Below are 12,465 nucleotides of genomic sequence, written 5' to 3'. Positions count from 1 at the left end.
CAAGGCTGAGGTGTTGTTACAGCAATGAAGAAGGAAGAAACCGTCTTTGGTGCAGTTTAAGAGGGGGAGGTGTGGGAGGTGTGAGATTCTTCAGCGAAATCACTTTGCGCAACATTGTTTTTCTGTACAAAATCTACCTTGCTTCACTGGTGCAACATACAGATGGCGTGGGCTGCCTATTTATTTCAGTGACGAGTTGGATTTTAAATGGTACTTATGAAAGGGACATACATTTAATGTTCAGGCACTCTGGCAGTGAGAGAGGAAATTAAAACAAGGATGGACTCAGAATGACAAGGGAAGGTTAGAATTCCACCTGCAGGCTCAGGTTATAGAGCAGAACTAGGAAGCCAGCATCAACGGCACTCTTTGACAAATAACTAAGAGGGGGAGAAAGGACACCTACCTTATACGGACAGTGTGGGTCTTTCTTACAGACGGTGGCAACGTGCCTGTTATTGTGCAAGAAGAAGGGAATGTGCTCCTCGGGCAGGCGGATGCTGCTGTAGTCATACACTGGCTCTCCTGGGATGCTGCCAGCCCCATCTTGGCCACTCAGCGGGACTTTGTGAAGTAACAATGCTCCAAAGACAAGGAGCATTAACATAGCAACTTCCAAACCTAGGGGCCGGATGGAAAACACCTTCCTTAAGAACTTCTTCAGTGGCTAGAAACTTCTTCAGTGGCTAGCGTGTGGTGCAGCCCTTAGGACTCTGGTGCCTGGCTGCAGTCCCAGCTCCACATCCGATTCCAGCTTCCTGCTCATGCGTACCCTAGAAGGCAGCAGGTGATGGCTCAAGTACTTGAGTCCCTGCTACCCACACGTGAGACTCGGATTGATTTCCTGGCTCCTGGTTTCAATCGGGCTCAGCCTTGGCTGCTGCAGATATTTGCAAATAAACTAGTGGAATGAAGATCTCCGTCTCTGTCTCTCTGCCTTTCAAATAAATATTTTTTTTAAAGATTCATTTTTATTTATTTGAAAGACAGAGTTACAGAGAGAGGTAGAGAGAGAGAGTCTTCCATCCGCTGGTTCACTCCTCCAATTGGCCACAACGGCTGGAGCTGTGCTGATCCGAAACCAGGAGCCAGGAGCTTCTTTCAGGTCTCCCACGCGGGTGCAGGGGCCCAAAGACTTGGGCCATCTTCTACTGCTTTCCCAGGCCATAGGAGAGAGCTGGATTGGAAGTGGAGCAGCCAGGATACAAACCAGCGCCCATGTGGGATGCTGGCATTGTAGGCAGTGGCTCCACTCACTATGCCACACCGTTAGCCACACAAATAAATAATGTTTTAAAAAAGGAAAAATTCCTCTGAAAGGCAAAGAAAAGTGTCAAGAGCTTAGTATAATTACAACACACTCTGCTATGTCACTAAGCAATAAATACTTATTGAGCACCTGCTAGGTGCCAGGCTCTGTGCTAGGAACTAAGCGTACAAAAAGGAACAAACCAGAAAGATCCTTGTTCTCCAGGATTGTATTACCTAGCACCAGAGACATAAACAGTCAAATAAATAATACACTTCCAATGGGGAGAAGCACCATGAATCAAATAAACTGGGGGCCACCAACTTCTGTCTAGGAGGACGTAGGAAACATCTTTGCCTTTGCAGGACCTACGTGATCTGTGCGGCAACGACTCAACCATGCCTTTGTCAGGGAAGCAGCCACAGTTATTACAAAGGCATGGGAGTCTCTGTATTCCGGTAACACTTCATTTACAAAAACAACTCAGTATACCTGAAACAAAGAAAGGGAACATGATACACAACACAGCTTGGCCATTTCAAAGATGAACTTTGAAGTTCAGCCTCCTGGGTTTCTATCTCTGTCTAAAGGTGCCTAGCTCTATGATCCTGAGCAAGTTATTTGACCTTTCTGTGCCTCAATTTCCCCATCTGTAGAATGGACCTACAAATGAACCTTCCTGTGAGGGCTGCTATGAGTTAAATGAGTTAGTCATTGATAAAATGGGGGCTGGTGCTGTGGCACAGCAGGTTAAGCCGCTACCTGCAGCACCAGCATCCCATACAGGCACCGGTTTGTGTCCCAGCTGCTCCACTTCCCATCCAGCTCCCTTGCTAATGCACCTGGGAAAGCAGTGGAAGACAGCCTAAGTGCACCCATGTGGGAGACCAAGAAGAAGCTCCTGGCCCTGACTTTGGATCAGCTCAGCTCTGGCTGTTGCAGCCATTTGGGGAGTAAACTAGCAGATGGAAGATCATTCTCTCTGTCTCTCCCTCCGTCTGTAACTCCACCCCTCAAAAAAAAAAATCTTAAAAAAGATGTTTCAGCAATAGAGAAAAGGAAGTGGAGTGGCTCCAAGCAAGTCTGTCTGTGGAATGAAAAGCAGTAATCACCATCAACATGTGGGTACCTACTGAGTTCCAGGGGGATCTTCCAAGTAGCAAGGAAGCAGCAAAGACCCAGTTGTCAACTAAGGTATAGCCCTGGTGATGCTAATGGCCCAGCAAGTATTATGACAATTTGTGATAAGAGGCAAGACTCAGACATTCCAGGAGTGCAGTTGAACTCTTCCCAGCCTAACACTGGCCTTAAAAACCCTTAACATTGGGGGCCGGCACCGTGCCTCACTTGGTTAATCCTCCGCCTGCGGCACCAGCATCCTATATGGGCGCCGGGTTCTAGTCCTAGTTGCTTCTCTTCCAGTCTAGCTGTGGCCCAGGAGTGCAGTGGAGGATGGCCCAGGTGCTTGGGCCCTGCACCCGCATGGGAGACCAGGAGGAAGCACCTGGCTCCTGGCTTCAGATTGGCACCAGGCATAGCAGCCATTTGGGGGGTGAACCAACAGAAGGAAGACCTTTCTCTCTGTCTCTCTCTCTCACTATCTATATCTCTACCTGTTAAATAAATAATAATAATAACATTAAAAAAAAAAAAAAACCTTAACATGGCACAAAGTGGCCTCTGCATGTTCAGCTCCTCCAGTAAGGTTCCTAGCTCAGGCCAAATTCCTTGCATCTCTCCCACCCCATCATCATGCCATTCGCGGTTCACTTGAGGTGTCTTTGCTCTAATTTTTTAAGCGCCCTCTGCACCAGGTGACAGGGCACGGTCCATGCTGGACGTTCCTCAGCTGAGTCACCTGTTTTCTGGGGCCTCCTGCAAAATCCAGTTTTCAGAACCAGTCTCCACTGACTCCAGGCCTTTAGATACAGACTTTTCAATCCAACCTCAAGCTCCAAGGCTATGGGAAGGTACCTGGACAGTGGGGACACCAAGAGGAAGTCCTTTTCCCCTGTGCAGCAGTAAATATGATGGCTTTTCATTTAGGTAGCTCCGACAGCATCTCTACCTGTTGTAGAGCCGATCTGAATCAACATTTTTTTTGCTGGGACTTTTACCTGAGTTGAGAGCGATTTTAACAAAATATAAAACACATACTAATAGTATCAATGGCTCTACCTGTAATTAAAATAATTACCTTGTTAATCTCCAGAATCACAAAGAAGCTGTAGCAATGTTTGAGGTATGGAAAACCTGGCAGAAATGAAACAGATACCATTAACAGGACGTTAAAGTAGAGTTTATCATTCAAGAGGATATTTTGAATTAAAGGAACTAGTCTGAAAGAATAGAATTTAATGAGGTACCCAGTTGTGGCCCAGCAGGTTAGGCTGTGGCCTGTGACATCAGCATCCCATACCAGAGTCCCGGCTGCTTCACTTCTGATCCAGCTCCCTGCTAACGCACCTGGGAAAGCAGTGGAGGATGGCCCAAGTGCTTGGCCCTCTGCTACCCACGTGGGAGGCCCAGATGGAGCTCCTTGCTCCTGGCTTCAGTCTGCTCCAGCCCGAGCAGCCCTGGCAGTAGTAGCCTTCTAGGGAGTGAACCAGAAGATTTCTTTTTTTCCTGTATCACTCCATCTTTTGAATAAATGAATTAATTTTCTTTAAAAAGTGAGTTAGCCCCTAACCGGAAGGTCTGACTCACCTTCTTCATGAAAACCATACCTCTCAAGGCAAAGGATCAGACATGACTCTTAGCTCAGTAACTGAGGCCAGCTGCTCACCCACCTTCTGCAGCCCCAGTTGGCACAGGCCAGGGACAGCTAGTGGTGAGTGCCACACTCCTAGGAGCACACAACTGCCCCGGCTCTCACCGCAGTACCCCTACTCATCGCATCACTGGACTTCCCCACGACTCACCGTCGCTGGGCGTAAGGCCAAGTCCTGAGCTTTGGTTATCCGAGACCCTCGCCCTTCCTTGAGCTCCGGCTATCACTAAACTCAGCCACCCACGGAGGAAAAAGCAACACTCAGGCGACTGCTGGGAAAACTCTACAGACGCCGATCAACAACCCGGCTTTGGCGGAGGGCACGCAGGCACTTGCACCGGGCGACGAGGGTAACTACTGGTGCATGAAAGTACAGCCCCGGGGGCCTGGCAGGAAGCCCACGTGCGCGCAGGGATGCGGGCTGCGCGACGGTCAGTGCCTGTGCAACGTCTTCCAGCAGCTCCACTCCTACATGCCTTGACGGGATCCACAGGCCTAAAAAGCAGGGAGGAGGAAAAAAATCAAAGTCTGAATCCCGGGGTTGTCGGGCACCACACGGGTGAGAGGGGAGCGGAACCGCGTCGGAGCGCGCGAAGGTTTGAAGGAAGCAGTGCACAAATGAAACTTGAAACGCGCAAGGCTCGGACCCCTAAACCGGTTGGTAAAGTCTCACGCGGGACGCCAGACGGGGCTCAGAAGGGCCTGGCTGCCTGCGGAGCCGCAGAGGTGGAAGTGGCCCAGGAGGGCTAGGTGAGCCCCCGCGCAGTGGGGCGAGTCCACGGCGCGCTCAGCCAAGCCCCTGAGCCCACCTTGGGGACCCCGCGATCCGCCCGGGGCTCCTCCACTGTCGCAGAGACCTCTGGGGGCCGCCCCCCACGTCCCCGCTGCGCCAGGGAGGGGCCTGGAGGAGCAGCTCCGCCCCGGGCCGGGGAAACCGGGTCCAAGGCGTGAAGGCAGGGGCACCCCGCCACCTCCCCCGGAGCCCCAGCGGGGTGCCCGCGAATCCGGCGCCTCGCCGCCAGCACCCGGCAGGGCCACGGTCGGCTTCCCGACGGCCGCCTCTCCGGCCCACCGGGCATGGGAGGGTGCGGGCGGAGTCGGCGGAGAGGCTGCGGTTCCCGGGGAAGCCACGCCGGCAGCACGCACAGCCGGGCCCGGTGTGCGGCGGCGGGCAGGGGCGCAGGTGCTGGCCCTCGGCGCGCGGGGAGGCCCACCTGGAGCCGGGGAGCCGCGGCTGCGGAGCAGGAGGAGACGGCGGCGGCTCGGGAGCAGGGAGTCGTCATAACCGGCGACTCCCGCTCACCGGAAACCTCGGGCGCCAGAGCCGGGCCAGGGGGCGCCAGGGAGCAGGCGGGACACCTTGGGCGGCCGGCGCCGGGGGCGGGCCCGAGCCCTGGCGAGGCCGGAGCGGCGAGGGGCAGCGCTCCGCAGGGCAGGGGCGCGGATCCGGGAAACCACGCTCTGCTTCCCCTTGTGTCCTATCGCCGCTGAGATTAGGGTGACGGCCTCTCACCCCGCCACCGAAGCCGGGCTGGGAAACCGGGGACGCCAGCGCCCCCTTGTGAGCAAAGTTAGGCGAAAGCGAAGTGGGTGCTGCTGCCCTCCGCGTGGCCTCCGCTTACCTCCCTTCTTTGAGCAAACTTGCAGATTTGGGGACTGGACGTAATTGACAGAAGACAGGTTTTGGTCTTCCTGTGCCTGTTGCAAAGATGGTAATAAAGTGGTGTATTTTTTCTTATCCGAAAGCTCCCCATGTTCAAATGGCACTCTGAGGTTGTGTTTTTGTTTTAATGTTTATTTTTATTTATTTGAAAGGGAGAGAGAGAGAGGGAGACAGCGATTTTCCCATCTCTGGTTTGCTCTGCAAATGCTTGCCACAGCCAGGGTTGGGCCCGGCCTACGGGAGGAGCCAGAAACTCCATCCCGATCTCCAGCATGGTGGCAGGGACCAAGCCTGTGAGCCAGCATCTGCAGCCTCCCGCGGTGCGCATATTCAGGAATTCGGATTGAAAGTGGAGTTGTGGGGATCCGAACCCAGCACTTGGTTATGGAATGCTGGAGTCTGAAGCGGCAGCTTAACCTGCTGTGCAGCAATGCCCGCCCGAGAAGTTTAATGTTTCTGGTTTTATACTTACTTGAATGTAATTGTGTATATCATAATGACTTGAACACACCTCTCTCACTGACTTCTGTTCTTTGCCCCCCCCCCCAAATTTTTTAAGATTTATTTATTTACTTGGAAGGCAGAGTTAGAGAGAGGCGCAGGGGGGTGGGGGGAGAGAGAAAGAGAAACAGAGAGACGGAGAGGTCTTCCATCCGTTGATTCACTCGCCAGATGGCTTCAACAGCCGAGCTGGGCCAATCTGAAGCCAGGAGCCTGGAGTTTCTTTCCAGTCTCCCCACGGATGCAGGGGCCCAAGGACTTGGGCCATCTTCTGCTGCTTTCCCAGGCCATAGCAGATAGCTGGATCGGAAGTGGAGCAGCCAGAATTCTCACTGGCGTCCATATGGGATGCTGGCACTGCAGAGGGAGGCTTTACCTGCTGCCCCACAGCACTGCCTTCCCTCATTTCTAGTATGCCATCTATAGCACAATATGGTCAATTGTCAAATACTGATCCACCTTAAACGGACATAGTGAAGGCTGATACCATCAGAATAAACGCACTCAGATGTAGAGTCACAACTAGTAAGTAATATAATCACAAGGAAGCTCAATGCTTTGTTTCCAAAGGCATACATGAGTTCCAATTTTTTTAGATGCTGTTATTAGAATGGATACAAGTTCTATTAGTGACCTGCTAATTCAGAGCTATTATCTGGAAAATTCTTTTCAAATAAAAATCATACGGTGTTAGGGCCGTGGATCACTTGGTTAATCCTCCACCTGTGGTGCCGGCATACCATATGGGCACGGGGTTCTAGTCCCGGTTGCTCCTCTTCCTGTCCAGCTCTCTGCTGTGGCCGGGGAGGGCAATGGAGGATGGCCCAAGTGCTAGGGCCCCTGCACCCCCGTGGGAAGCCAGGAGGAAGCACCTGGCTCCTGCCTTCGGATTGTCGAAGAGCTGGCCGTGGCGGCCATTTGGAGAGTGAACCAACGGAAGGAAGATCTTTCTCTCTGTCTCTCTCTCTCTCTCTCTGTCTATAACTCTGTCAAATTAAAAAAAAAATCATAGGGTGTTTAGCAGATGACAAGTGTTATTCTAAAACATTTTAAAGCATTGATTCATCTGTTCTTGTAAGAAAGACTTTGCCTCTAAGGGATTTACTGTTTTCTTCTTTTATTCTTTACCCACTCCCATACTAATAAGGACAGTACTTTTTAAAAATGCTTTTTCATTTTACTTGCCACCATCCTATTATGTCATGTACAGGAAATATAGTTTTCCTTTTGATTCAACATGAATTGTCATTTAAAAGTAAAGTTGTAAACAAGTTGGTTTTACGTGTTCAAAAGTCAACAAATTCTAAGGCAGGTGTTTGACACGGAGGTAAAGTGGCAGCTTGGAATGCCTGGATCCCATGTGGGAGAGCCTGCTTGCAGCCCCGGCTCTTCCACTTCCCATGCGGCTTCCGGCAAATGCACATCCAGGGAAGTAGCAGAGGATGGCTTAAGTACTTGGATTCTTGCCACTCTTGTAGGGGACCCAGGTTGAACTCAGGGCTCCCAGCTTTGACCCCAGACCTTGCGGACATTTGGATAGTGAACTAACAGATGGAAGGTGTCCCCCCACCTTTAAAAATAAAATGAGAATTAAGTTTTTTTAAATTCATGTACATGATTTTTGAGGAAGCCTTAGAAAGCTTATGGGGAAATGGGGTTAAAGTGAATTTTCCAGGAACTTTTTGAAGCTCCCTCATATATATCTCATATATACTAAATGTAACACCTAAGAAAGGTTTCTCATCCTATGTTAATCTAATTGCAAGTATATACAAACTAATCAAATTACTTGACATCGACAAACTGCTCTTTTAGTTACTTTTGAGTGGTCTTTCAGATTTATAGGAATAAGTATGAAGGGACTTTCAGAACATGAGAACTACTGTTTCTTACTAGACTACTTAAAATATCACTGCTAAAATTTAGTTTTGGGCCAGCACTGTGGCATAGCAAGTAAAGTTGCCACCTGCAGTGCCGGTGTCCCATATGGGCTGCAGTTTGAGTCCCACTCTCTGCTATGGCCTGGGAAAGCAGTGAGGATGACCCAGGTCCTTGGGCCCCTGCACCCATGTGGGAGACCAGGAGGAAGCTCCTGGCTCCTGCTTTGGATTTGCTCAGCTCTGGCCGTTGTGGCCACTTGGAGAATGAACCAGCAGATGGAGGATCGATCTGTCTCTCTGCCTCTGCTTCTGCCTCTAACTCTTTGCCTTTCAAATAAATAAATAAAATCTTTAAAAAATTTTTAATTTTAAATGTTCTTCCAGTTGACACTAAGGGGATAGGCGTTTGGAGCAGTGGTTAAGATACCACTTGAGACACCCACATCCCTCATCACAGTATCTGGGTTTCAGTCCCAGCTTGGCTCCTGATTCCAGCTTCATGCTAACGAATACCCTCGGAGACAAGTACTTGGGTCCCTGCCATCCATGTGGGAAACCTGGATTGATTTCCCTGCTCCTGGCTTCAGCCTGCCCCAGTCCCAGTTGTTGTAGCCATTGGGGAGTGAACCAGAGGATAGATCTGTCCATCTCTATGTCTAATTTTGAGAACAGACATTCAGGGGCTATTGTTGTGCACAGTGGTAAAGCTGCCGCCTGTGATGCTGGCATCCCATAAGGGCACTGGTTCTTGTCCCAGCTGCTCCACTTTGATTGAGCTCCCTGCTAATGTGCCTGGGAAAGCAGTGGAAGATGACTTAAGTCCTTGGGCCCCTGCACCCACGTAAGAGATCTGGATGGAGTTCCTGGCTCCTAGATTCCATCTGGCACAGTCCTGGCCATTGTGACCATTTGGGGAGTAAACTAGCAGATGGAAGACTCTCTCTCTTCCTCTCTCCTCTCCCTCTTTCTTTATGTGTAACTCTTTCAAATAAATAAATAAATATTTTTTAAAAAGAAAGGGAGAAGGAAAGAGAGTGGGGGGAAGAGAGGGAGGGAGGAAGGGAATATCATTATGTTCCTACAAATGTATCTACAAATCACACTGAATCTGTTAAAAACTAACTAGAAATACAAAAAATAAATTTAAAAAAGTCAATGAGTGATCTACCACAAACATGAAGAATGTTGAAATTGACAAAACACGATCTAGATGCTGAAGCTAAAAAAAAAAAAAAGCCATACAATCAAATGTTCATTTGATTCCATCCTCGATGGAATCCACATTCTCTTAGCCTCCAAGACTAATGATGCACCCATTACAGATAATATTTCTGAGTAATATATCAGATAGAAAGATTTTCCTGGAGAGTCTTAATTTATGTATAAATTATTTGGCCTGAGAAAAGCCCATGTCATTTCTGCTCACCATTTACTGTCTGCTGTCAATAAGGTGCCCCACCCCATCATAAAAAGCACAATGCATATATTATCAAGGACTCAGGATTTAGCAAGGCAGAAATCATAGCCAATGTTTAGCACCAACAAACCAACAGGCTCTTCCTATTCCCAAGGGAAAACAGAACCACTTACCTCCAGAGAGATAAATAAAGAATCCATATCAGGCAACATATGATCTCAAGGTGAAGATTTCCATGTGACTCATAGTATTCTTCTTTAAAATATTTATTTGAAAGGCAGAATTACAGAGAGAAGGACAACAGTGAGATCTTCCATCCCCAAATGGCCACAATGGTCAGAACTGGGCTGATCCAAAGGCAGGAGCCAGGAGCTTCTTCGGAGTCCTCCCTCTGGGTGCAGGGGCCCAAGCACTTAAGCTACCTTCTGCTGCTTTCCCAGGTGTATTACCAGTGAACTAGATTGGAAGTATAGCAGCCAGAACTCAAATGGGAACTCATATGGGATGCGTTTACCCGCTAAGCCACATCACCAGACGCCATAGAATTCTTTAAATAAGGGGTAGTTCATGGTGAAAGCCATATCTTACCTAGACATTACCACGCTTGAGCTGGACAATATGGATATAGATACTATATCCTCGAAAAATCCACTGGAAGTACTATATTGAGGAAGATCAAGTAACTTGTTTGTCCAGCTCTCTGCTGTGGCCCGGGAGTGCAGTGGAGGATGGCCCAAGTAATTGGGCCCTGCACCCCATGGGAGACCAGGATAAGTACCTGGCTCCTGCCATCAGATCACCGCGGTGCGCCGGCCGCAGCGCGCCGGCAGAGGCGGCGGCGGCCATTGGAGGGTGAACCAACGGCAAAGGAAGACCTTCCTCTCTGTCTCTCTCTCTCACTATCCACTCTGCCTGTCAAAAAAAAAAAAAAAGAGTCGTGTTTGTGACATCTTAAGAGACCCACTGAAATTACCAGACTGCAGCAATACTGAAATCTCAAGCAGCGAAGCTTATCTGCCCTGGGAATGGGGTAATGGCATTTGGCTGGATTTCAGTTCCACTCATTTTAAGGGAATTGCCTATTTGTCATTTTTTGTGACCTCAGTGCCCAGGAATTCCAATCTCAGTGTTCTCCTTTGGCCACAAGGAATGTAGTCACTTATAAATTTGACTTCCAAATGACTTCCCTTTGTCAGTATAATTTTCTTAATAGTGAACTTCTTACTACATTTGATTCTTAAAACAAAGCTAAATTTTAATTGGTCTTCATTACTCGAAGCTTTTCAAAATCTTTTATTTTACTAGTTGTGATTCCATAAGTGTTTCTTTTTCTCAGTAAATACCAGAATGAACAGACTGCTAGTCACATGGTACATGAATTTAAATTTCATAATACCATACTCTTTGTATTTTTATCTATAAAATATAATTTGTAGCTAAATTCATAATTATCTTTCTTAAAATATAATAAATGGGGCCGGTGCTGTGGCATAGCAAGTAAATCTATAATCTACAGTGCTGACATCCCATATGGGCGCCAGTTCAAGTCCTAGCGGCTCCGATCCAGCTCTCTGCTGTGGCCTGGGAAAGCAGTAGAAGATGGCCCCAAGTCCATGGGCCCCTGTACCCGTGTGGGTGACCCGGAAGAAGATCCTGGCTCCTGGCCTCAGATTAGCCCAGCTCTGGCCATTGCAGCCATTTGGGGAGTGAACCAGCGGAGAGAAGACCTCTCTCTCTTTGCCTTTCTGTAACTCTGCCTTTCAAATAAATAAATAATCTTTTAAAAAAACCATAATAAATGTAGTCACTTTATTAAAAAAAATTAAGAAATCTTTATACACTATAAGCTGTAATACTGAATAGAAAATAAATGTGTAATATGCTGTCATTTAGTGAAGAAAGGGAAGTATACACACATATTTATATTTATTATTAACAAGTAGAGGAATAACACTTAAAATACTTACCTTAGCAAAAAGAGAGAATATGGATTTAGGGGACAAAGACAGAAGACTTCTCTGAATATACCTTACGTGGACATGACCTTGAAAGCATGTAGGTGTTTTACATTTTAAAGCAAAATTAAAGTTGTAAAAAGCAACCCTTGAAAATAAAAGGTAAAATGATCACACTTAAAAAAATAATAATAAAAAATAAAAGGTAAAATGAAACCGACTCAATCCAAATGCTATCCAGTTATGGCGTATCATGGGAAATTATCCCAAACAACATTGACACATAATTTGTACCCTCAGGACTAAAAGAATTACCAAAAAAATCATCAGCTGTTTTCAGTAAGTTGTTGGTGGCTATGTCAGAATTTCAACTGGAGTTCCAAATATGCATAAACATTTTTTTCTACAAAAATAGCTTTCTCCTACATACGTAATTGCCAGTGGTAAGAAACACCCCTTGCACCTAGAATGTAATCTCCACACATCATTCCCCATTAAATGAACCATTAACTCCATAGAAAAATGGATTGCTTATGCAACAGGAAATGTATAAAATAAGCCTAAAATATCTGGCACCAGGAAGCAAGGAAGTACTCAATGACTATTCCTAGTATCAAAAGGATTCGAAGAACCAGTTTGAGAAGGCTTCCTCTGGCCAAAGATAGAATAATGTAAGACATCAGTAGAGGTCACTGAAAAGCACAAATTATTTATTTTTTTTTTAAGATTTTATTTATTTATTTGAAAGTCAGAGCTACACAGAGAAGAGGCAGAAAGAGAGAGAGGTCCTCCATCTGCTGGTTCACTCCCCAATTGGCCACAATGGCCGGAGCTGCGAGTCAGGAGCCAGGAGCTTCTTCCAGGTCTCCCACATGGGTGCAGGGGCCCAAGGACACTGGCCATCTTCTACTGCTCTCCCAGGCCACAGCAGAGAGCTGGATCAGGAGTGAAGCCGGGTCTCGAACCGGTGCCCATATGGGATGATGGCGCTTCAGGCCAGGGTGTTAACCCACTGCGCCACAGCACCGGC

At 47.8% G+C, this 12,465-nt stretch overlaps 1 protein-coding gene across 4 annotated transcripts in view; it reads right to left on the bottom strand.

Moving 5' to 3' along the window:
* The window catches only part of EOGT (EGF domain specific O-linked N-acetylglucosamine transferase), a 43,676-nt gene extending 38,305 nt beyond the window's left edge, over positions 1-5,371 (bottom strand). The window contains exons 1-4 of one of the 4 annotated variants that reach the window (XM_002713300.5): positions 5,234-5,371; positions 4,171-4,514; positions 3,447-3,502; positions 407-621 (exon numbers count right to left, since the gene is read on the bottom strand). In XM_002713300.5, coding sequence (XP_002713346.2) covers positions 407-607 — 201 coding nt within the window. In that variant the 5' untranslated portion in view covers positions 608-621; positions 3,447-3,502; positions 4,171-4,514; positions 5,234-5,371. Of the gene's footprint in view, positions 1-406; positions 622-3,446; positions 3,503-4,170; positions 4,515-4,828; positions 5,048-5,233 lie in introns of those variants that run through there. The other 3 variants (XM_051851481.2, XM_051851482.2, XM_070050612.1) reach the window with 3 other exon arrangements.
* Between the last annotated feature and the right edge of the window lie 7,094 nt (positions 5,372-12,465).

This window comes from Oryctolagus cuniculus, chromosome 10 (assembly GCF_964237555.1).
Source record: "Oryctolagus cuniculus chromosome 10, mOryCun1.1, whole genome shotgun sequence".
NCBI lineage: Eukaryota > Metazoa > Chordata > Mammalia > Lagomorpha > Leporidae > Oryctolagus > Oryctolagus cuniculus.
This window is presented reverse-complemented; position numbering and strand designations above follow the sequence as displayed.